The sequence below is a fragment of the Cyclopterus lumpus genome, chromosome 16, assembly GCF_009769545.1.
Source record: "Cyclopterus lumpus isolate fCycLum1 chromosome 16, fCycLum1.pri, whole genome shotgun sequence".
Taxonomy (NCBI): Eukaryota; Metazoa; Chordata; class Actinopteri; order Perciformes; family Cyclopteridae; genus Cyclopterus; species Cyclopterus lumpus.
Genome location: NC_046981.1, coordinates 6,007,147 through 6,030,329, shown reverse-complemented (window position 1 = coordinate 6,030,329; position 23,183 = coordinate 6,007,147). Strand labels below are relative to the sequence as shown.

The 23,183-nt window shown below is 40.7% G+C and overlaps 1 protein-coding gene across 1 annotated transcript; it reads right to left on the bottom strand.

Annotated features, from left to right (window-relative positions):
* Window positions 1–3,607: 3,607 nt before the first annotated feature.
* Window positions 3,608–22,512, bottom strand: LOC117745772 (doublecortin domain-containing protein 2-like). Its single transcript, XM_034554302.1, has 9 exons — window positions 22,226–22,512; window positions 21,463–21,517; window positions 17,969–18,045; window positions 17,688–17,822; window positions 17,295–17,444; window positions 16,629–16,683; window positions 16,203–16,383; window positions 4,937–5,007; window positions 3,608–4,441 (listed from the first exon to the last, which is right to left on the bottom strand). Exons 1-9 carry the CDS (start codon window positions 22,510–22,512, stop codon window positions 3,608–3,610), a joined length of 1,845 nt encoding a protein of 614 aa, XP_034410193.1.
* Between the last annotated feature and the right edge of the window lie 671 nt (window positions 22,513–23,183).

The window sequence follows — 23,183 nt, the reverse complement described above, 5'->3', positions numbered from 1 at the left end:
CCCATTCTGTGAAGGAAGATGGCGTTTACTGCCAGCGGGTGGAGAGCAGCAGATGCAGTGTGTTGTTAAAAAGTTATTGGTGATTGGCCCCCATTGCCAGAAAATTATCACAAGCAGCACCGAAACACAACAACCGTTAACTCATTGCCGATAGTGTCTAAAAAAAGGACATCAGATGATATTTGCGGGAACACTTTGTGCGTACCGTGTGTGCATCTATGTGCAAGCGCACCTTCGTTACACCGCTCAGTGAGAGCTGTCAATCACAAACGCACAATACGAGTACACGTGCTTTTACCGTCGCTCGACACTTCTTTTTAAGTTCTGCTTACATGCAACAGCAAGCCGGGAGAAGTCTTACTTTGCTACAAGTTCACACATCCTCAGTACAGATTATAGATAGAACAGACCTTCAGGGTAGATTTCACACGGGTTTTTCTTCCGTCTTGACCTTGTCTCCTTCAGCGACTCTTTAAACACGACAGACGAGACCAGACGGACGAGGTGCAGTGAATATCTTCTCTTCATAATACAAATGAGGCATTCATCTTGTCTTTTAAAGTTACATATTATCTTTAAGTGTTATCCTAAACGCTCTATTGCTTTATTAGTGACCTTCTCTCCCTGTGACGATCCCAAGCACGTGAACACGCCATCCAGGCGTGCACATTTCTGCACTTAGCAGTCGGTTAGAGAGAAAGAGAAAAGATGTGCAGGCGTGTTGAAAGGAAGACGGAGCGACAGGTTATGTTACATCACAAAGGGGCGCGAAGAGAGCACCTCACACCTCGGGCTCTCCAGCGAGATATCACGACGTCTCCATCGAGTTCGACAGCTCTCTGTTTGGATGCACGGATGTTTTCGATGTTTTCGTTTATGTGTGGGTTTTAATATATATTCTTTAATATTGTGACCCTGCCACTTTAAATTGTTATGTTTTGTTGTTGCTTATTCTTTGTTTGTTTTGAATTAATTGCACTCAGATACAGTACTTTCATTTTTTTTTTACTGTGCTTGGTGCCACAGTGCATCCAGCTACTTGCCTCCTACTGTGCGTCAGTGCTGCAGGTCTTTCCGAATAAAACAGCCCCTTCAAATCCATGCCAGATACATACTATGTGAAATAATATATACGTTTATGTACTGGTTCTATAAACATATAGAGTATACCATAAGCTATAAGAATGTAAATTGACCTTTTACTATCTCACATACTCCACTCTATTCTGTTATGTCAACACATTTGGTCTCGGACACAAGACAAACATGTAGCTTTAACTATGACGAACATTATAATAATAATAATCAAGACATTGTTGAAATTGACACAACCACCGTCAAGCTGCAAAGAAAAAACTGTTAAACAATCGGTTATCAACAAACCCCTCCAGTGTTGTAAGAGCGTTATTAAATAATCAAGAAATGTGCTGACTTGTAGTTCCATGCTGTGAATTGTGAGTTGCTGTTTAGTTTTTTTATCTTGACATTGACCAAAGTTGAATTTTACATTACAATCCCAAATTCACAATGGATATTTGTCTGCTCCTAATCTGACCATTTTACCAGTTTAAGTGTCTCCTGATGTAAAAGTAAATAAAACATGTATACTGTACCTATTGGAGGTTGGGTTGAATAAAGAACAAATATATATCAATGTCTATATACAGTATGTCTATTTTTCAAAGAACACAATAAAAATTGAAATATCTGCAGCTCAAAACGTGTGAATATTGTATGTATACTTTTAATTAAAACATACTCACACATATTACATTGTCAGGTTGTTCATGAATCATAATACGTCATACCTAATTCAATTCAATTCAGTTTATTTTGTATAGCCCAATATCACAAATTACAAATTGGCCTCAGAGGGCTTTGCAATCTGTACACAGACGACATCCCCGTCCCAGGACCTCACATTGAATCAGGAAAAACTCCCCAAAAAAATAACCTTTCCACCTAACAATGCTAAGGAAATACAGGGCAAGTTCTATGCATTGTATACATTTAAGTGAGTCTTTTTTTGCGGTAAAGATAAACGTGTGTCCCCTTCACGTCGTGGAGAAAAACAAAAACAAAAATGAGTGACTCACACACACGCCCCTCCCCCGCCTCCTCTGCCTCTCAGTGTCTCTCGCTCTTTGCTCTCTCTCTCTCTCTCTCTCTCACCCATGTCGTCCCCACCCCCTCCCCCCACCCCACCTCCTAGTGGGATGGTGACTCACGGACACATTGACCGGATCCCAATTTTGAACAGCTGCAGGGATGAGAGGCCATCACAGACACTGAATTAGATCACGGTTCACGCGACAGTTCCCCTGCCTGTGGGAGGTGGTGTTCATCGTCTTTCACGGGGGAGAACAGAGCGGCAAAGGAAATGTAGAAAATAAGGAGATGTGTCAGCCACATCACATTCTACATCCTGTCACATCCGTCTTTCTAATCAAAGCCGTTCCAAGACTCAAGACTGTCTGTCCCTTGCTGAGCTTAGCGTCTCGCTTTTCCTGAATTAGATTAAAGGCCTAAATAAGTTATGGTTGATGCACGTTGTCATCATATTATTATTGGTGCATTTAGAAGACTGTTTCAGCACTCACACACGTTATCATCATGCACACAAATCACTGGTTTGCATGAAAAGACTGGCCGACATGAATTACTGGAGATGTATTATCTTCTGACTGACAAAAGAATTATAGAAATATTGTGTTGCTCGTGCTGAGATGATGTCATTTAACTTTCACTTCATCTACTTGTGCTGTTGTTGTTGTCCTGTAGGATCAGCTGTCCGAGCAACAACACCATCACTGTTTTTGTTTGTGCTGGATTATAGTCAACAAACACAAATTAATAATGAAACGAAATAACAAGTACTTACCACATAAAGCATAAAAAAAAGAAAAGTTGTAGCAGTTGTGGCTCTAGATAACAAGAATCTTTATATTTGACAAACATTGTAAATAGTAAAGTCAAGAATGATCATATCCACGGCGACAAAAGAGGCTAGTAATATCACACTCTAATTATTATTTTTATTATTTTTTGACAGATTTGATTACATATGGTTACAATGAAGTGACAGCGATCAACGTCTCTATTATTAAATGATCCTTTAAAAGGTGCCTCACGTTTCTCTTTTACATTATGATAGGAGATGGATGAAAATAGACAGATTATCGACGTAATGACAAACTAAAAAAGGATTATGATTTGGAAGAACATTCAAACGCATACAGTATGCTCACATTATTACACATAGCTTATTGTACATAAAAAAAGTTCATTTGTACCACTTGTTTTGGGAAATAGACAAAAATATGCCATACATAGAAAAAGCATCTTAAAAAGAACCAACATATATTTATTAAACATTGTATATATATTTCAATTTCCCAGCATCACTCACTACAGTAGAACGTGTATAATGAAAGGATGAAGCAGCCCAGGAGGTAACAGTAAATAACAATCAAAAATAACATAATATAATCTTTAATTGTTTGCTCTGTCACCTTCGTTATTGTAAGATTGTATCGTAAATTATTGCTTACTATTTCCAGCGCCGCTCATCCAACTTTCTCTCTTTTCTTTTGTTTTCCCCTAATCCTTATTCCCTGTTTTTATTTTGATTCTCTTCTTCATAATCAACCTCTTTCTCTCCGTTCGCTGCGGCATCTTTGGATGAATTCTCGACGTTGTCCGTCTCCTTTCCCGTTTCCACTTCATCGTCTTCTCCGCTGACCTCTCCGCTGACCTCTCCGCTGACCTCTCCGTTCACCTCTCTCTGTTCTTCTCCGGCCTCCTCGGTAGCTCCCTCTTTCTTCTGGCCCACATCTTCTCCCCGGTTACTGCCGCGACTGCTATTCCTGCCGTCATCGCTCTCTTTTGTCTCGTTATCGGAACGAGTCGTCCCCGGGTGGCGGCTGTTTTCTGTCTCTCGCTGTTCTTCCCCCGTGTCTTCATCATTAACCTGGTCCTCGCTGCTCTTCTCCCCGTTCTCACTGTCTTTATCTCGCTTCTCTTCTTCTATGTTTTGGTCTCGCTCCTCTATCTTTCCCTCAGAAGATGTATGGCCTCCATCCTCTTTCTCTTTACCGTCCTGGGTCTTATCACTGTTGCTACTGCTGGACCGCAGCTCCTCACGTTTAACCTCCTCCTTACTCTCATCTGTGACTACCTCCTGTACATCTTTTACCTCCTCCTCCTCCTTCTTCTCTTCAGATCCAGACATTTCTCCCTCTTTTTCATCATGTTGCTTGGCATTATCCCCCTTCTCTTCCCCTGCTTCTTTTTCCCCACTTCTCTCTTGGTTTCCATTAATTTCCTCTTTATTAGTGGAAGGCTCTTCTTCTTCTGTGGTGTTTTCAGCAACAGCCTCCTCCTTATCTTCTGCTGTTTCACCATTGTCCACTGAGGCTTTTGTAGCATCATCTGCAGGATTCTGTAATGCAATAATAACACAGAAACAATTTATGGTGTGGCTCTAAATATTTATAACAGGCATACAATCTAATTGCATTGTAACAACCATTCTCCCTGTGACCCACACATTCCTATTGTTTGCTCTATTGTTATATATATATTTAAAAAATGAAAACCCTTTTTATGGCATGTTGAACATTATGCAACAAGTAATGGTGTTACACATTACTTGGCAAATCAAACTAATGCTTAACATACTACGGGTGATATTCATATGAATTATGTCCCTTAAAGCAAAGTGAAAGTAATTGAAATAGACATATATATATATATATATATATATATATATATATATATATATATATATATATAAGCACCTTCAAATGTAGAGCAGGCTCATCATCATCCTTTGAGTAACACGCTTCAAAATTGAGTGCACACCCACACCTCTTTACAAAGATGCCATTACTTGCTCCCGTAATATTATATTATGTACAGTGCTGTATGTTTCTACCTCCTCAGCTGGCTCGTCTTGGGAGGTCTTGTCCTCAGTTTTCTCATCATCAGCCTTTGATTCCAGGTCATCTGGAAATAGAAAGAAATCACAATGTTTGCGAATTGCGGGCGAGAAATGTATATATATATATATATATATATATATATATATATTTTGAATAAACAATGTGAATAAAGTATGTTTAAGTGTGACATTATGAGATGTGTCTCAACCAAGTGTGTGATATTGTGGCCTAAATTGGCTTGCTAGGGGCAATATAACAAGAAGGATGATTATGGGCGTCATCCTGGCATAGAAACATAGACATTTATTATATCTCGCACAGACTCAAAGAGACTTCTCTTGGTCATATTAGACACAATAGAGACAAAGGTAATAAATACAATGCTATGAAATGCATCAAAGCCATGAATACAATTTTCGATTTGACATTCGGTTTTGTAGAAGATCAACACGACTAAATGCAGCATCGTAATTCTGCACATCACAAAAAGAATTTAACGTAAAACAACCCCAAACAGTGGTTGCAGTGGTTAATTCCGATTCATGCCTCTTTTGTTAGGTAATTTGTTTTCCATTCCCATCTGGAATTTTACAGGTTTAATATAAGGAATACTGCTGAATACTTTTCAGGACCCTGAGCCCAGTCAGAGCCCATTACATCATTTTCAGAAATCTATCAAATCCCTCATAGAAATAAGGAAGCTTTTATACATCATCCAGTTATTGAAATTATACATCTTTTATCCCACAGCTGTGTTTTCAGTCTTTCATGATGAAAAACACAGCGCAAGACTGACACCTGGTGGAGAGAAATAAAAAGCACCCAGAACCGCCTCAGCCAAGTAAACAACTTGCCCAGACAATGGAAGTGTGGCAGAGAGAACCAACACACACCTTTATAAGCTCATCACCAGTGTTGCTGTTTACCCACGACACTGGCTTTCAATGGAGGCACTCAACATTGATTTGGAAAAAGAAATGGGGCCCAAAATATATTCTTAATATGGAGAAATCACTTGTTTAATCTGCGGAAGCTTTTTTTAAATTTCCTATATTCTTATCAACATTGTTGCAAGCTGCAGTCTAAATAATTCTACCCCAAGACACGATGTGCAAAACAGACTGAAAAGTATATTGTGGGAGTAGATTGGAGACAATATATATACATATATATATATATATATATATATATATTTGCCGTAATAGAAAAACATATTGCCCAGTCCCCAAAAGGACTAATCTGTCATAATTTACAGCATAAACAACCACATAGTGATATCGTGGATTTTTTGATGGAAATGAAGACATCATGCCACAATTCAATACCTGCACACTCATTTCTATTGAAGCAATCAGCTCAGCTGTTTGTTGGAGTGCAAAAAATGATTACTTTTCTTTTTCTTTTCAGTTTTTTTGTGTGAGCCTGTGCATCAAAGGGCTTGAAGTAATTAACCCTTAAACATCATAAGCGGAAGATAACTATACGCTCTGATAAACAACATCATTACACACTTGTTGTGAAACACTGGATGCGACTGGCATTGCAGCAAAAGAGTGAGGGAAAAAAAAACTGTAATCAATGTCTTTAATATTATTTTCCCTTTCTACACAGACCAGTTAAAGAAGAAAAATGACTCGGGTAGAGATTAGAAGAGTTTATGGAGACATTTAATGCATTTCAAATGCAAAACTGATTGAAGTTTAGCTATGGTGGGAGATGAAACGTTATGGTAATAATACCGGACCTCTTTAAGAATATTTTATGGAAATCGCCCGCATTCATTAACAGCCAGAGTCGAGCGATTGAGTGTAAGCAGTAAGCAGTGGATGAGCCGCAACGACTATAAACATCTTAACGTGATTTGAGTATGAGGCACGGGCTCATGAAAATGCTAAATCAAATTAAAGACAATATTTAGAATCTCCCTTTCTTGCTCTTCATTAAATCCAGTAGATTTAGGGTTGTGGTGTTGCAAATGACTTTATAGTGTGTGTGTCTGTGAATGTGAATCTGTCTGTCTCTTTTTTTCTGTCAAAGACACACACACACAAACACACAAACACACACACACATATTCCGTATTTCCTTACACACTAGTGTCAAACAAACTCCGACGGAGCACACCCACACTTCTGAAGTGATGGTACATCTCATCCATCAGTGAGAGGCGAAACAAGGATGCAACTGTACGTGTATATAAATTACTCATATGAAACGGCTCTAGCTGCCATTCTGATGAAAAGATAAAGTTATAAATGAATGTTGTTCCAGAGAAATGTAATGTACAAAAACCTCCCATAAATCCAAAACTATTGATCTCTCTCGTTACAAACACCTCTGCCTTAATAAAAAATAAAAATAAATCAAAAAGGCATCTGATCTGTGTCTCTCCACTCCAGCTACATAGAGTTGTATTGTGCACCATTGCTTTGATCTGTGTTTCCATTTGATCATCCGTTACTGGCAACCCAAACACACCGGGGGAATCGAGTGTGCAGTTCACACCAGGTAAATGATGTAAATACTATTCCATGAAATGCTGTATGTATGACTTCTATTCATCAACTGAATTAATAAAACAATATGGAGCACAGCAGAAGCACCCCACGTGGTTCCCTGTGCTCAGGTGAACCCTGAATCTGAGCTACATTGTCAACAATGACAGAGCATTTCTTTTTTTAAATTCAAGTCCCGGCGCAGCGTAAGCAAACAGGTGCATCGTTTGATGAATTCCACAAGATATGAGGGATTGTTGCCAATCAGCAAATATCACAATGTTGATTGTGTCATTTGTGTATTCTTCAGTCCTCTACTGCAGAGTTGGAGTGAGTAACCATGTACCAGCAGAGACGTGGAGGGTCTATCATCATGTTTAGATGCTTTTCCACTCCTTCAGGAAGAAGTCATGACTTTATTCCATAAAATACATTCACGTTCTTGACTCCAACAGGAAATCTATAGCAGACAAGGACATGAACCCATTTCTTTTATTTCATGGCAACTGGAAGTGCAAATATGCGTTGCGAAGTCACTAAGCTAAATAAACCTTTCCTTTAATGCTCTGCAAATCATTATTATAATTTCTCTTAAAGCTGTTGAATCATATTCAACACGTTAAGATGCTCTCGGTGCTTCTGTCTGTTTGTCTGAAATAGTTCTGTTGATGCAATGCGTTTGTGCACACTTGTGTTACACTGTACTGCACGTTCATAGCCTAATCTTTGCCCTTTATTAATGCTTACATTCAAGCATCCAAAATCATAAAAGTGGAGATGTGCCATGAACGTCTGTTTGTCACAGAGCTTATTTTCTGCAATAATTCAAAATCCAATAGAAAAATCCCATTGGCTTTTTGTCAAGGGAACCATAGTAATGCTAACTAACTTTCGGCCTGCAAACATACTCCATCCCTGGCAACACATGTTCACACCAATGCATCAAATGCGTAGCTTGGTCAAGTTTCAAACTACCCCCTCTAGCTTCATTTTAGCGTATAAATACACACTCATTTCATGTCCCCCCCTCCCTTCCTCGGACCACGCCCACCTTCAATCTTGACTTTCTTTTTCATCTCAACGCACCGGAAAAGTTCTGTGACTGCATCTCACACGTTTGGAACGCTAACAACAAAGAAATAGATCCTCTGGGGATCAATTATTTTCCAGAAGCATAGATAAGAGGGTTAAAAATTACATTTAAAAAAAATACTTTTTTAAATTTTGATATCTAGTAATAATGTAATTGAATAGTAATGTGGTCGAGCCGGCCCTTAAGATAGGCCAGAGGAAGAGTGTTTTTCAGGGGATAAAGATCACCTATGAATTGTACACTAAATGAATTGCTGTGCGACTGTGAAATAGGAAAATCTAGATAATAAAACAGTGGACATGACAAAATTGAAGAACGATATTGAGTAAGAGATTCGAGACTCGTACTGACAGTAAAATAAAAATGTCCAACAGCTGTGCTCAGCACTGAGAGCGACTGCCGTGTAACAAATTGTCTATTTAACTGTAGCCAATAGGAGCTTTGACGGGGACTGAAAAGGAAGGAATTCTCCTTTCTTTGGAAGTGTGTGTTTGTGCTGTTGATTTAAGTCTGGGGAGCTTAGACGGAGACGGAAAAAAAGGTCAAGGATTCTCCATTCTCAGCGAGTGAACACGTGAATGGGAATGATTAAAACTAGGATACAGTGATCCTCGACTGAAAATGAATGTGGTTCAGGTGCAAGGAGGCAAGGGGAGCAACCTTTGTCTGCCTTGTTCCTTGTGACTGCCTTTTTTAATGAGTGTTCTTGGACATGTTTTGGATTCCACGGTCGTTGCTAGTGATTTTTTTTAAATTGTATTTGGGATGAGGAATAGAAGAATCTTTATTTCAATGCCACTTCTAACAAAATAAATCAAATTACTGCTTTAATACACACTGTATCTGTGCTTATAAACCAAGGCAGGAACACATTGTTGACATGGCCTCCACACGCCTATTCTACTTTTAGCGGATTAGCTCTGCAGTGTCAAATAAACACTTGACTTCCTACTTTATGTACCTAAATCACTTTACACAACACTCCCTGTATATGACCATACAGTAGATTATATGGCTTATTTACAGCCAGCTGATTTAGCCCACTCAGCTCATAGCTGAGTTATGATGGGATGTAAACCAACATGGGTAGTAACTCTAAATGATCATTATGAAATGTTGCCACTCAGCAAGTGTGCTCCAGTCACCGGCCGGAGTCTTGTCAAAACGCTTGATGACCGTAAGGCCAACATGAGGAAAAAAAACAGTTGGTATTGAGTATAGTGCCGGAACACAAAGGAAAGCAATCCAGCTATATAGTGTAAAAACTGATAAATGAACATTATTTTTGATCATCTGTTTCTTCTAATATATTTACATTTTATTCACAGGTGTACGCGGATAAATAGCAAACATTGTCGGTATCAAGAGAGTCTTTAGGGTGACAGTGATGATGCATTTTATGCAATCAGCAATCCAGCAACACACACATGAGCACATCCACCGTCATCATATTTGTAATGGTAATGCTTTGTAGATGCTAAATAAATACATAACTGTATTTAAGGGTCATGCCATCATTTTAACACGTGACGTTCAAATGACTTGTCATTGGGCACTACACAAATCAGTTGTGTGGCTCTGGAGGAAGCTTTATTAATGGAAATTCAGTTGCATTGTGGTAAATGTAGGATCCAGTGTTTTTACAGGGCTTGACCCAGACTGGGGCCTAAAAGTCATGATATCTTAAGCCCTGCTGCTTCCATTTGTGAGCTTTCTTTTTTTTAAATCCTACAACTTTAAGCATTTAAATACAAAGCTAAATCACTTAATGAATGAGCCTGGTGGAAACTGTGCTTAGGGGGACTAAAATATCAATCCATCTGTTATCTGTGATTGCTTACCCGATTCAGGGTTGCGGGGGCCTAGGGTTGATCTCTGCTGACATTGGGGGAAGGCAGGGTGTACCTTTCACAGGTATATCACATGAAGTTGGAAATGTTCACTATCAACTGAGAGGGAGATGTTCTCCTTTCTAGATTGAGAGACTGCGAGTCTGATTTTATTTTCATCCTGGCCCAGCTCTCCTTCGGCCTTTTCAGGTGTCTGGAGATGCACGCTGGTGTCTGAGGGAGGATGCTAACGTCATTGACTCAGCTATGGAGGAGTCGTTGACCTGACTGGGACCAGTAGCCATTTATGAGATCCAACCAAACTACGCGGAGATCTGATTTGCTCCGCTGGGCTATCTTGATTTTGTAATAGGACATATATAGTCACTCAAAAAACCTTTTTCAATGGTGTAGATAATGCCGCTAATCTAAAGTTATGGGCAGCCCTGTCCTTAGACAGTTTTGAAATAAAATCAGAGGAAAATGCTGCTTAACAATGTTGCAGTCAGACAGGCAGAGTACTATTCATAAAGGTCACATCTTCAGTTGAATATTTTAATAACTCATGGTGCTTGTTCTCTCTTACTTTTCTCACGGCTGCCGGAAACCATACCACCCAGTGTCTTTATCACATGAAAGGTTTATTTCGTATGAATCAGTGTGATATGACCAGACATGAAACTGAATGAAAAATTTATTTCCAAATTCCAAAAAAAACATGAAAAACATGTATATGTTTTCTTTGCACCCTAAAATGTGTTATTTGATTTTAAATGATGAATGTAGAACTTTTGAACGTGTATGTATGACTGCATTAGAACCCACGATGATTAACAAAAAGCACGTTGCCCTGGCAACACAGTAACTTCTTGAGTCCAGCTCCAACATATGACAGATATTTACTCTTGCCATTTAGGTTGAACGTCAACGCCGCTTCGCTGTCTTTGGCTGATACAAATCCTGCAAACGCTGATGTTCCTATCACAGCTACTCCAGACTGGCTAAACCTCAACAAATTCAAAAACGCACGCTAGATTACAAGTGAGGGAAATTAAGAATTTCTCCTTCATTGAAAGTGTCACACGTTACCCTAACCCGATAAATGACGTGTCACAGACCTCACTGTTGTATGTCACAGCTGAAACACTTGTTAACAGATTATGTGGCAGATTAGTACGGCTACCCTGCACTTTAATCCAGTAATCCTGCATCAAAGGGTCACCAAGAACCTTTTTTTGAGCCGTAGTGAAAAGGGAGAGATGAAAGGAGAAGAATTGAGGAGGGGAATTGGAAAGGATGGCCATGTTGTCTGAAAATGTGACATGCAAGCGCTTGCACGTAAAAAAAAACAGTCACGCACATACCGCACACATGAATATACTTTTAACGCAGTAATCACACACCACACTTTCTAAGAACTTGGCAAGGGAAAAAGAACATCCTTTACATGTTGCCACCTCTCATCCTTTGCTGCTGAGCCTCTCTCTTTTTTTTTTTTTGACACAGACTCTTTATGAACACGTCTCCTGCCTTCCAATTCTGTTTTGAACCCTATTTCAATCTGACAGGCGTTATAGATACACATGCTAACAGAGCTAATTCCCAGAGGCAGCGTCACATTTTATGACACCAGAGGCAGAAGGTTGATCTGGCGGCTCGTGCGTGTGTAATGGCACGCATAAACACACAGGCACGCTCACATATGCAGGAAATCACCATTACTCTCATATTCAACTCGCAAATACTAGCGAGAGGATTTCCATTTCGAGTTTTGGAAAAAAAGATACGTGAAAACTTCCTAGACTCCAAATCAAAGTCCTTTCATGAACAAAATGGAATGGACATAATGGGTGCCTATTGTGTGGCACGCATTGAATTGGCTCCTGCTACATTCAAGGATGCAGCCTTGTCCATGAAAAGGAGGCAGCAGGCTCCTCGGAACATGATGTTATGTGTAAAGTGGACGTCCTTGAGGTACCTGAGTCGTATCCAGACTTAGAGAAACAAAAGGCTACATGAACCTTACTGTGATAATAACAATTCACAATGGAGATTCAAAGAAAATGAAAGGAAGGAAGAATTGTTCGTTTTCACTGCAAACAAATTAACCCATAGGTTGTTTGTACACCTTATTACGACCCATATTTACATTTATTTGTACGAGCAAAGAGCGAAAAAGCTACAACGTCTGCATAGGGAGGGGCTAAGGATAACAGGAGGCCGCTGTTCGTCTCCCATGACAAACCAAAAGTCCACATTTAGTCATATAACTTTCATACGTGGGCTAACTTACTTACTTACGTAACTTAAGTTGAACAACAAACAGCCTTTTAACCCAAATCGCTTCATCAAAACGTAACTAAGTAGTTTTGTTGCCTCAACTGAACCAAAGTGCGACCGCTACGTTGCGTTAAGAGGACGTTAATGTCGTCAATCTCCTGCCTGAGGGAGAATTTGCTTATTTTGTGCAGATACCAGTCGTGTTCAGAGTAGACTTGACAAGGACACACACACACACACACAGTTTTGCAAATCAGAAAGCCCCCTTTACTAATGCATGCACAGAGGCATATACAATCCATGTGAGTGTACAGGTAATCAGGAGACCCCCTTCATCTCCCCCTTTCTTCCCCTTTCCTTTCCTCTCCTCTCGTCCATACCTTTCTGTCTGTCCGTCCCGCTTTAAGTGCACGGCTCTTTTGTTGATTTTCAGAGCAGCAATTTGGGAAGTAAAATTCAGCTTTGATGACTCTAAATGGAGAGATTATCCAAAATGAAAGGCAATTATTCCAGCCCCACCCATCCTTCTACCTCTACAGCTTTTTTTTCTCCACTCAATGCTTGTGCTCCACCGTCTCAGGCACTCACTATTTGATTCCAACTGTACTATTTTTGTTATGTCTTCCTCATAATGCCCTCTATCTTTCATCATCTCTATTTATTCCCTCTTCTTTAACCTTTTCTCTTCTATCCCCCCATCTCTCTACATCCTATCTCCCGTCCCCTGCCAAAACAACTCCTTTCCTTTTTCTTCTCTGTCCTCCCATTCCTGCTGCTTCTCTTTTTTTTTTACTTCTCCTCCTCCACCCCCTCTCTTCTCAAGGGAAACATTAACTGAACTGGTCACCGAGGACCTTTAAGAAAGAGAACACTGATAAACATCCTATTTCTATTTTGAGGTCAGCAACAACTGCTGACGGGTTAAATGCAACCTGAAACTTGAATGTGTTTTTCATTACCGGCCAAATTGGACAAATCATTTTCCTTCATTGAAGATGGCTGCCATGAAATACAACTATTTTGGGTGAAGTGTAGGACAGGCAACGTCTTTTATGGCAAATGTCTTTGCTATAGTTCAAATTAATTCCGTGACCTTTGCTGCATGAGTTATTGCACTGCCCCCCCCCCCCCCTTGTCTTTGCTGTCACTCACCACTGTGAAGCAAAACAAAGTCAGAAGCTTTACAATACACCGGACAAAAACTAACCCCCCCTGTCACAACACAGTCAGCACAGAACAGAGGGAGAATCTCCAGTTACGGGGGGGTCACGTTGTCTCATCTCTCTTTTTCCTTTGCTTCTTTCAAAGCATAACGTCTCTCTAATATTGACCTGCCCCGCCTCCTTTCTCAAAAAACACATTGATAATGCCAATGCACCTTTTTATAATAATCTTTTGTTTTCATTCCAGTGTTCCAGCCCACCAGAGATGTAAAGTGTGAGTTTCATGCTGTGTTTTTTTTCCACGGCCTCTGCCAGTCAACTTGTTGGCTGTGTTCCTGTTGGCAGCGGATTGGGATGTGTTTACCTGATATGCAGCCAGGGCAGGATTTCCCAAAGGCACACCAAAAAAAAAAAAACACCTCTGTGCTGCTGTGAATCACTAAATAAACGTGGATATGAACACTGTGTCCCTAGTGAGAAGCTAAACTGGACAAACATGAACACTAAATGTAACAGTTATTGGGTACATACATAATTTGTTTTTGGTCAGCCAATGGGCAACTATGATCGCAGCTCTCGTTTTGCTTTTGAGAAGCCAAATGCACAATTAAACATGTTAGCGTTGATTTGCTTTGGGAGAGAATATGAAGCAAAAAATTGCAGATTCCTTTAGGAAACCTCAGCCTGCTGAATCTGACAGAAAGTTGTTCAGCACCATGGACAGAGACAAACCAACCGCCACGCAGAGACTGCAGCACATGGATTATACCAAGCTGATAAGCCAGAATACATATAGTTTCCTGGTAAACACGACACATTTGAAAAAATACTGTATAGGTCAAAGAGTGAATGATGCATGAGAATATGATATGCTCTCAAAGCCTTTCGAACTATCTTTTTCTGACACCTGGTCTTGTTTTCCGTTCCGTCTGTTAATTTAATCTTTGCTCAATATCACCGAAGGGGACCAATAATGCAACATGTTTCCTCTACATGCCACACAATCTGAGGATTTTGAGGGTGACATTACCAGGTTTCAAATAGCACACAAAGACGAACACACGCACACACACACACACACACACACACACACACACACACACACACACACACACACACACACATTCCTGATCCCTCTCTTGATGCAAAATGCCAGCTCCCCTGAACCACAGACACAATTCTCCACGCTCCTTTGGGCTTCTGCTGTCAAGACTCCTGCCAGAGGAGCAAACAGGCAACATCTATCATGAGCCAGAGATGACGTAATGGTGGTTCGTACCGCAGTCGGAGTTATAACAAAGTCAGCAGCCGTCTGCAGAAAATCCTTTTTACTGGAAGATGTTGTTTATTTAAAGAGAAGAAATGCCATTAACTCCTTCTCACAATGTATATTATTATATATATATATATATATATATATATATATATATATATATATATATATATATATATATATTATATACTTATTGTAAGTCGCTTTGGATTAAAGCGTCAGCTAAATGATATGTAATAATAATGTGTATATGTCCTTATATATCTACAATGTACATACGATTCATGGAAAATATGTGTAGGTACAGAGCAACAACACAGCTTAATGTTCAGAGGTCAAAACTGGCGTTTATAATACTGATCACAAGCCCAGAAGATGACGTAATGTGTTTCTTAGAATAGTAGTTAATGTCATCATGCAAGACCTACTTTCAATATTTCTTGCTATATCTTTTTTTGCAGTGCAACAGCGCCACTATGTGGGCAATTTAAGATTTGCAGCAGGTTACATAAGATTTAAAAGGCCATGCATTACATCATCTGGATATCGTATCACTTTAACTATATACGAGCCCAGTTTGTGCACATGTTTCTGGAAATAATTTATGGGCGAAGACAATTCAGATGCACGGACGTTAAAAAGTATGTGACGTTCTTATGAGAAGTGCCCTTAAGCCGGGCACTCATCTGCTTGATTGCACAAGCACATGCACCCACACATGTCAGTGTACACCCACACGAGGATTCACTTCATCTGGGATTTAGAAACAGAAACGGAACTTCTATTTCCTCCTTCTGGCAGTGAGAGTAATTACACAAACACTATCAACGTGTGCACATAAGGGAAGGTTTTGAACGGGCACTTGTATTTTACTGTCGTTATGGTCTCTTCCCCTTCCTGCCCCGGACATAACACACATCACTTCCCGTGCGCCAGCCGACCGACAACCCAAACACGTCATTTCTTCGGCCGTGGCCGTGGGCTACGCGGAGGCATAGATGTGCACGTATAGGAGCTTTAGTACCATCTTCTATGTTTTAATGTGATGCTGTTGAGCCAAAGTCACATCCACCACATTGCATTTGCATTGCAATTTCATACTGTTCTATTCTTTTTTCTGCTTTACCATTATCAGAGATGCCGAGGGTCATGCTCTGTCCACTCCTCTTCTTCCTGAGGGACATGAGTCTGGCCTGAGAGATCTCTCTGACGATGGAGGACAGCTGATCTTTGCTGCCATTGTGGCTCGGAGGAGAGGCCTTTGAGTCTCCACCACCACTATCACTGCATCTGACCATAGACTTACTCTGGAGGAAAAACAAGTCTAGTTCAGTGGATGAGAAACGTGTGGAAAACATGAGCAACAATGAACTCAATGAACTAAATCATACAGAAAATCCAATATTTTCCTCCTGTCATGTATCTATATGCAAGCTGGTTTATTTAAGCAACCAGTACGCCAGCAATGACAATGTTGAATTTCTGATTTCCAATTTGAAACTAAACTAAATAATCGAAAATACATTATGTGGAAGGCACATGTCATTCTTACATTTCCATTTTGCTTGGAGAATCTGTAGATAGGCGGTAATGAGTAAGCTTTCATTCTGTGAACAAAACAATTGTTTTATTAACATAAAGACATGCTAGACTGCTTGCCATTATTGAATAAAGGAATCTGAAATGAAATGTAGATTTTAAACCACAATAGAATCAAACTTCATCTGAAAATGTGAAAAGTTTGAGGTTCAAACACCGTGATGTGTGATATCTGAAATACTGAATTAGAAATAGATAAATAAATAGAGTGTGTTTAAGATGCTTTAGCTTTGTGTGTAAACGTGTGAAATGGTAAGGATACACGATCTGTGTTTCTTTCTAAAGATTATTTAAACATTACAGAAGATGTGGGGTTTAAGACATTGGAAAGCAGATATTAACCCTCATTATGGTCTTACTGATGATGCTTGTCATGTGACTCTTTGGTCAATGTTGGTGAAGTTAAATGTTAAAAGTTACCTTGCTCAGTATAAGGTCATTGTTGATAGAGTTTTCAAGGACATTCAAAGGTTTTCTGAAAGTGTGTAGTAATTAGGGGGATCTAACCTCACCGCTAGATGCCGCCAAATACTACACGCCGCACCTTGACGTTTTTCTTTTAATATATAGGTTTGAGAAGGAAAATAAACACATTAAATAAAGGTTTTCTTATACTTACCCATTGACTCTCCTTGTCCCTCTGGGTTTGGTGAAAAGAAGATCACTGTAGGGCAGCTTCTTAAACCTTTCTCTTCCCACAGCAACATACAGCTGACCGCTCTCCATTTGATTCCCATCAGTCACCTGGTGGCCTTCATAGGTGTAGAGACTGGGAAACAGGAAAACAACGTCAACGAGTCCCACAGTTCCCATCATGCGTTTGTACCAGTTTTGTCCAAACAAGATCTGCACTTCGGTTACAGAAATATCCTCCCTCAACTTTGAACACTGTTTTACAATCAGCACCTCACAATGCTGCATAGCATACCTTTAGCAAAACAAAAATGACATCATAATGTAGGGGAAATAGGTCAATATCAAACGTGTGAGCATCGTTGAGCCGTGGGCCTACCTTCGCACCCCCCCGAGGACTTTCAAGCCCATCTTCTCTGTGATCATCTCCAGGATTCTTTCAAACTGGCTGAGCATCCTCTGGTGGATCAGCAGCCTCATGGCGGGGTTCAAGACATCGCCATTTGCTACCGCACTGAGTAGAGAAAACACACATCGCTGACGCAAACACGGACTCCGACTAGTTCACATCGGGGTTTCATACGTATATGTAATCGATCTCAAAACGTTGGAGGCAAAATCAAAACAGTGCAACGTGGTTAGTGGGAAATTTTGACTTACAAAATTGTACACGGCTCCTTGATGGGTTTCAGAAATCGAGCTGACACAACAAATCGATTCGGGGGCAGTGGTTTGACCTGGAAATAATGAAATATGTCAAACATGCAGCTGATCAGAGATCATTGAGGACTTTCTGTCACACAGCTACATCTGGCATGGGCAATGAGAGAGAGAGTGTGTGTGTGTGTGTGTGTGTGTGTGTGTGTGTCTAACACTGCTTATTGTTAGCAAATCAGTGTGAACAGTTGGGATTTAAGGACATCTCTTGTTTCCCAGTGGAGACTCAGAACAACAGACCAGTGCAAACTTTGGGGACTTTTGCTTTAGGGACCAGCCACTAACACTGGAGTCAGCTAAATATAGCAGCCCGTGTCAACAGGTCTAATACTGAAGGTCCTTTAAGTCAGAACTGCTTGGAGAACCAGAGCCACCAAGAGTGGGAAGAGTTTGATGTGTCATATTTGTAGATAATAATATGTTAATTCACAAAAAAGTATCGATCTCCCGTTTGCCATCTTTTTGTTCCTAGTTTCGTTGTGAGAGATAAACGGCACCAAAAAACTTTATTATGTGACATCAAAAAGCTTGAACCCCTGACGGCAAAAAAGAAAGAGCTATTGTATACACCCCAAAACATAATCTGCCTCTCGTCTCTGCGACGGCAGAAGAATGAGCCATCGGAAAAAAATCCTTTGAGGTTGTGAGGGTTGCAAAGAGTGAGCACTGCAGGTCCTGTCCCATAACACCCGGTAACCCACTGTGACGCCACGATTTGGATCCTCTGAGAAGGAGAGAGAGATAGGGAAGGAGGTATATTAAAAGTCTTCTGGGGGCCTCCAAGAGCACCGTGGCAACAGAGATATGAAGGCCAGAAGTAGAATTCAGTAACTTACTTCATTAAAAAAAAGGTGTGGGACACAATTAGAGGGATACCAGAGACGGGGCAGAAGGTCTCGACTGACCGCGTCATAGCAAAGAGAGGTTCTTACAACAAAGGTTGTTAAAAAAATGCCATTGCACTTCCATTTCAACCATTGCACTTGGATGTGTACCACCGAGACTAGAATAAACCTCACAGCTAGTAACCATTCCGAGCCAGGAACAAACAGAACACGAGCAAGGTACATCGCTCTCTAGGGAGCCATTAGATGTACTAGATTTGTTTTTCTATATACACAAATGATTTTTTATAAGCACGTGATCGTTGAGGCTGGAGCAGGAAGGAAATGTCACCTCAGCTCATTTTAGTGTGCATGTGCACGTTATGTTGGGAGAAAAGCTGCTCCTGCTATTGAATACATCTCACACCCACTCCATTCCATCTACAGGGGGCAGGTGTTAGATGTAGCTAAATTAATACGCATTGTCTAATTTATGATGTAAGGATTTTGTGAATAACCAGGACTGTTCACTGCAACCAGCAGGTTTGAGCGGTGGGTCTTCTCGAGCCCACCTCATCAAACATAGAGCAATAAAGAGGGACACTGCAAGGTAAACGAGAATGTGAGACAGAAGAATCTTGTATGTGCATTAAAAAGTAAGAATTGTCTACTATTGTCACCATGCTGGGGTCTCTGCTGATGTGCCATGGACCCTGCTGATGCCCCCCCCCCCCCCCCCCCCCCGCCCTCCTCTCTACCTCCTTCTGTTTCATGGATTGTGGAGGTCCATTCATACATTATCATATTCATTTAAATGTGTTTATGTAACACTGTTCATTCTGTACACATGACATCGTTTGCATCCGTCCATCCGGGAAGAGGGATCCTCCTCTGTTGCTCTCCTGAAGGTTTCTTCCCTTTTTTCCCCCGTGAAAGTTTTTTTTTCCTGATCCGATGTGAGGTCCTGGGACAGGGATGTCGTATGTATACATATTGTAAAGCCCCAAATTTGTAATTTGTGATATTGGGCTATACAAAATAAACGGAATTGAATAATGAGCCACATACAGAATGGTACATCTGAAGCAGTGACCTTCCTGTAATGAGCCCTTCCTCTGACGCTTCAAAATAATCAATAAGGACAAGAAATAAACTCGCCAGCCATCCAGCCGGCTGAGAGTTCTCATCATTAATCGACACAATCAGGCAGGTCAGCGGGGGGGGGTAGCGGGGGCGGGCCCGGGTCCTCGTCAACGGACTTGGCTCTTTTTCATGCCTGTCACGTAATCACAGCAGCAGCAACAAACCCTTGAGGTTAACGGTTATTAATGAGCTCATTCAGCTGGGAAAAAACAAGGCTTATTTACATTGAAATGGCCGGAGAAAAAAGACGAAATCAAGAGCGGTTCCCAATCAGTCCCTGGTTCAATTTGTTTGATTGACGTGTACAGTAGAGAAAGGTATCTGTGTGTCAGCCAGAGTCAAAGAAAATATTATACAATCCTGGGAATGATTAAAATCAGCATCATAAAACGTTTGCCTCTATTTATTTGTTGTTACATTATTCTATTTAATTACGAGAAGAAAAAAACGGAAAAAAAACAACACACCCTTGAACCAGGTTTTTAGCTGCTCTTGTTGTGGCTGAGACTTCATAGCTGGTGATTAAAGATGCATTGCAAGGAGGGGTGATTATGATACATAAATCAATAATGCATGGTAATTGAGAGAACAACAAAGTGATTATTCCCAGTGAACAACAGAGAGGAATGCTCAACACAACACCTCAAATGATCTTTCCAAAAGCGTGACACTGTGACAAATCCTCATGTATCTTGCATACAGGTTGGATTATGTAGGGTATACTGTAACTGAAACCACGTCTTGAAAAAAAAACATAGCCATTGAAGGATTTCAATAATCCATAAACAAAAAAATTAAATAATAATGGAATAAAGTAACCACAATTTAGACAATGTGTCTGCAATTAAAGTTTTCATTCTCATGTGGCTAGACGCTAACTGAGCTTACACAGCTGGACATGGGGGGGGGGGGGGGGGGGGGGGTACTGGGATACTGTTTAGATGTTGTCCAATCACCAGTGATTGATTGACAGACAGACTCAGTCAAATGAAGCTAGTTTTTTCCTACTGCTAAAAGTAAAGGACCACGAGGTAAAGTGGAACATGAGGATCTTCTCTGGACTTACTGCACTCAGAGGATGTCTGAGTGATTGACAAGAATTTGTAGATGATGTAAACAAGGTTCCATTTCTGCAGAGTGTGTTCATAAGATGACAAAGATCATACCGATTGGTAATTACAGGTGTACGTGTACTTTCCTCGTAAACTACACTTCACTCTTTTACACTTAAACGTTTAGGAATCGGTCCTGAATTGTGATACATTCATCTGTATTAATAAAGCTGGGGCCAAGTCTTAAAGCAAATACTATGAACACACTGCTATAGCTACAGCTACTTCACTACCTTACTGAAGACAGTTTACTACATTCAGATGGGACTTGTACCATTTCTTGACTGACGAGATGCACAAATTACTTTCTGACTAAATGAAAGAAGGCATGCTTAATTTAGCATCACGTTTGCCTTACCTGCATGGGAAGAGTCTGCATCATCTTCTTCCTTCTTGAACCAATCTGTAGGTAACTACAGACAACACATGAAGGTACATTTGTCTCAATTAAACATATACATGATTTTTCGACAGATGTATTCTCTAACTCACAAACAAGGTTTGTTTATCAATCGGTACATGTACATTTATAGCATGACATATCCATAATCGTGGGTTTCCTCTGCTGTTAGCTTTGCTGTTATGGTCAAAGTAATGTAGCTCCTCATTGTGCCCAATAAGTTCAAAACACATTTATTGTAAGGAAACGGTGAGTTGGGGAATCATTTGTGAATTCATCATCTCTTGAGATCTGATTTTCCACCCAATCTCTCGGGGCATTGAAGCTGCAACATGTTATGCAGTGAGAGGAACGAAAAAAGATGGTGACTATAAGTGCAATTGATATTCTGCAGCATGATGATACAAAAGCCACAACTGTCCCTGTAATGGTGACACAGTGGCAGCTACACACGCGCGTCTTGGCTTCATAATACTTCCCCACTTAGCTGCTTCACCACTGCATTCTATGAATAACTCGCTGCACAAATCTCATTATCTGCAGTATAAATCCACTTATGTTTAGGCCAGAGCAGAGCACACTCCTCTGGAGTGTTGATCTCATCTGTCTCATGCTGTGAATCAGCACCGGGGAGTCGTGGTCTTTTAGGTTAATCTTCAAAACATGCATATGCAAATATATATGAATTCATTCGATAAATAATAATGCTAGTTCATCTTACTCCAGCCTTTTGAATCGCTCCCTCCCAGCAGCGACGTACTGCTCGCCGCTCCGCAGGCTCTCCAAGCAGTCCACCTTGTGGCCTCCTCTCGGCGTGTAGATGTTTCTCACGGCTCCAAACGGGGCTTGGATGCCGCCGGTCACCTCTCTCAGCAAAGTCTCGAAGTTGGCCACCCTCTTGTGGTTGATGACAATGCGGCGGGCATCGTAGTACGGGTCGCCGTTTCGGTACATAAACACGTTCTTCACGACCGGCTGCGACAGAAAGTTTGGCTTCTCCGAGCTCATCGTTGTGCGTAAAAAAAAAAAAGAAAAAAAAAGAAGAAGAAGTAGTCTGTCGCGCGACGGAGAGAGATCTTTGTTATAATAAAGTCACAACAGGTTGATCCCAATTGCGAGACAAAAGCTGTATGGCCATTATAGTTACGTTAGAGCTGGTCCATCCTGGCCAAAAGCTAAGAGTCGAGTGGCTGAAGCAGCACGCAGCTGGGACACAGATGAAGCGTTCAGGGGCACACCAACAACAACAACAACAACAAAAAGAGCTACTCTTACGTTAAATAGAAGGTTACTGAATTAAAAATGAATAAAATACATGGGCACATGCACACAGCTATTGATGCGTCCCGTAGTTATACACGTAAAGCATACATTTAGCAGCGGCTCAATCCGCTCCGCAGGAACAGGTGTCGAGTTATCCGCTTCGTGTGCGCACCGCTTTACGCATCAGGCGATGGTCCAAGCCAAACGGGACTCTGTGGTTATACTGGATATCATGGGAGCTCATCTGTTGGGATGTATCTATGGGAACACGCCGCTGTTCTCTCACTGATTACCAGCGACCTCACAAAGCCGTAATCAACAGGTTGTCAATCATTAATTAACTGCATGCGAGAGAAAAATAAAAAAAGACTTATGTATTCAAACGCACACTATTAAAGTGTAGAAAACATGAGGAG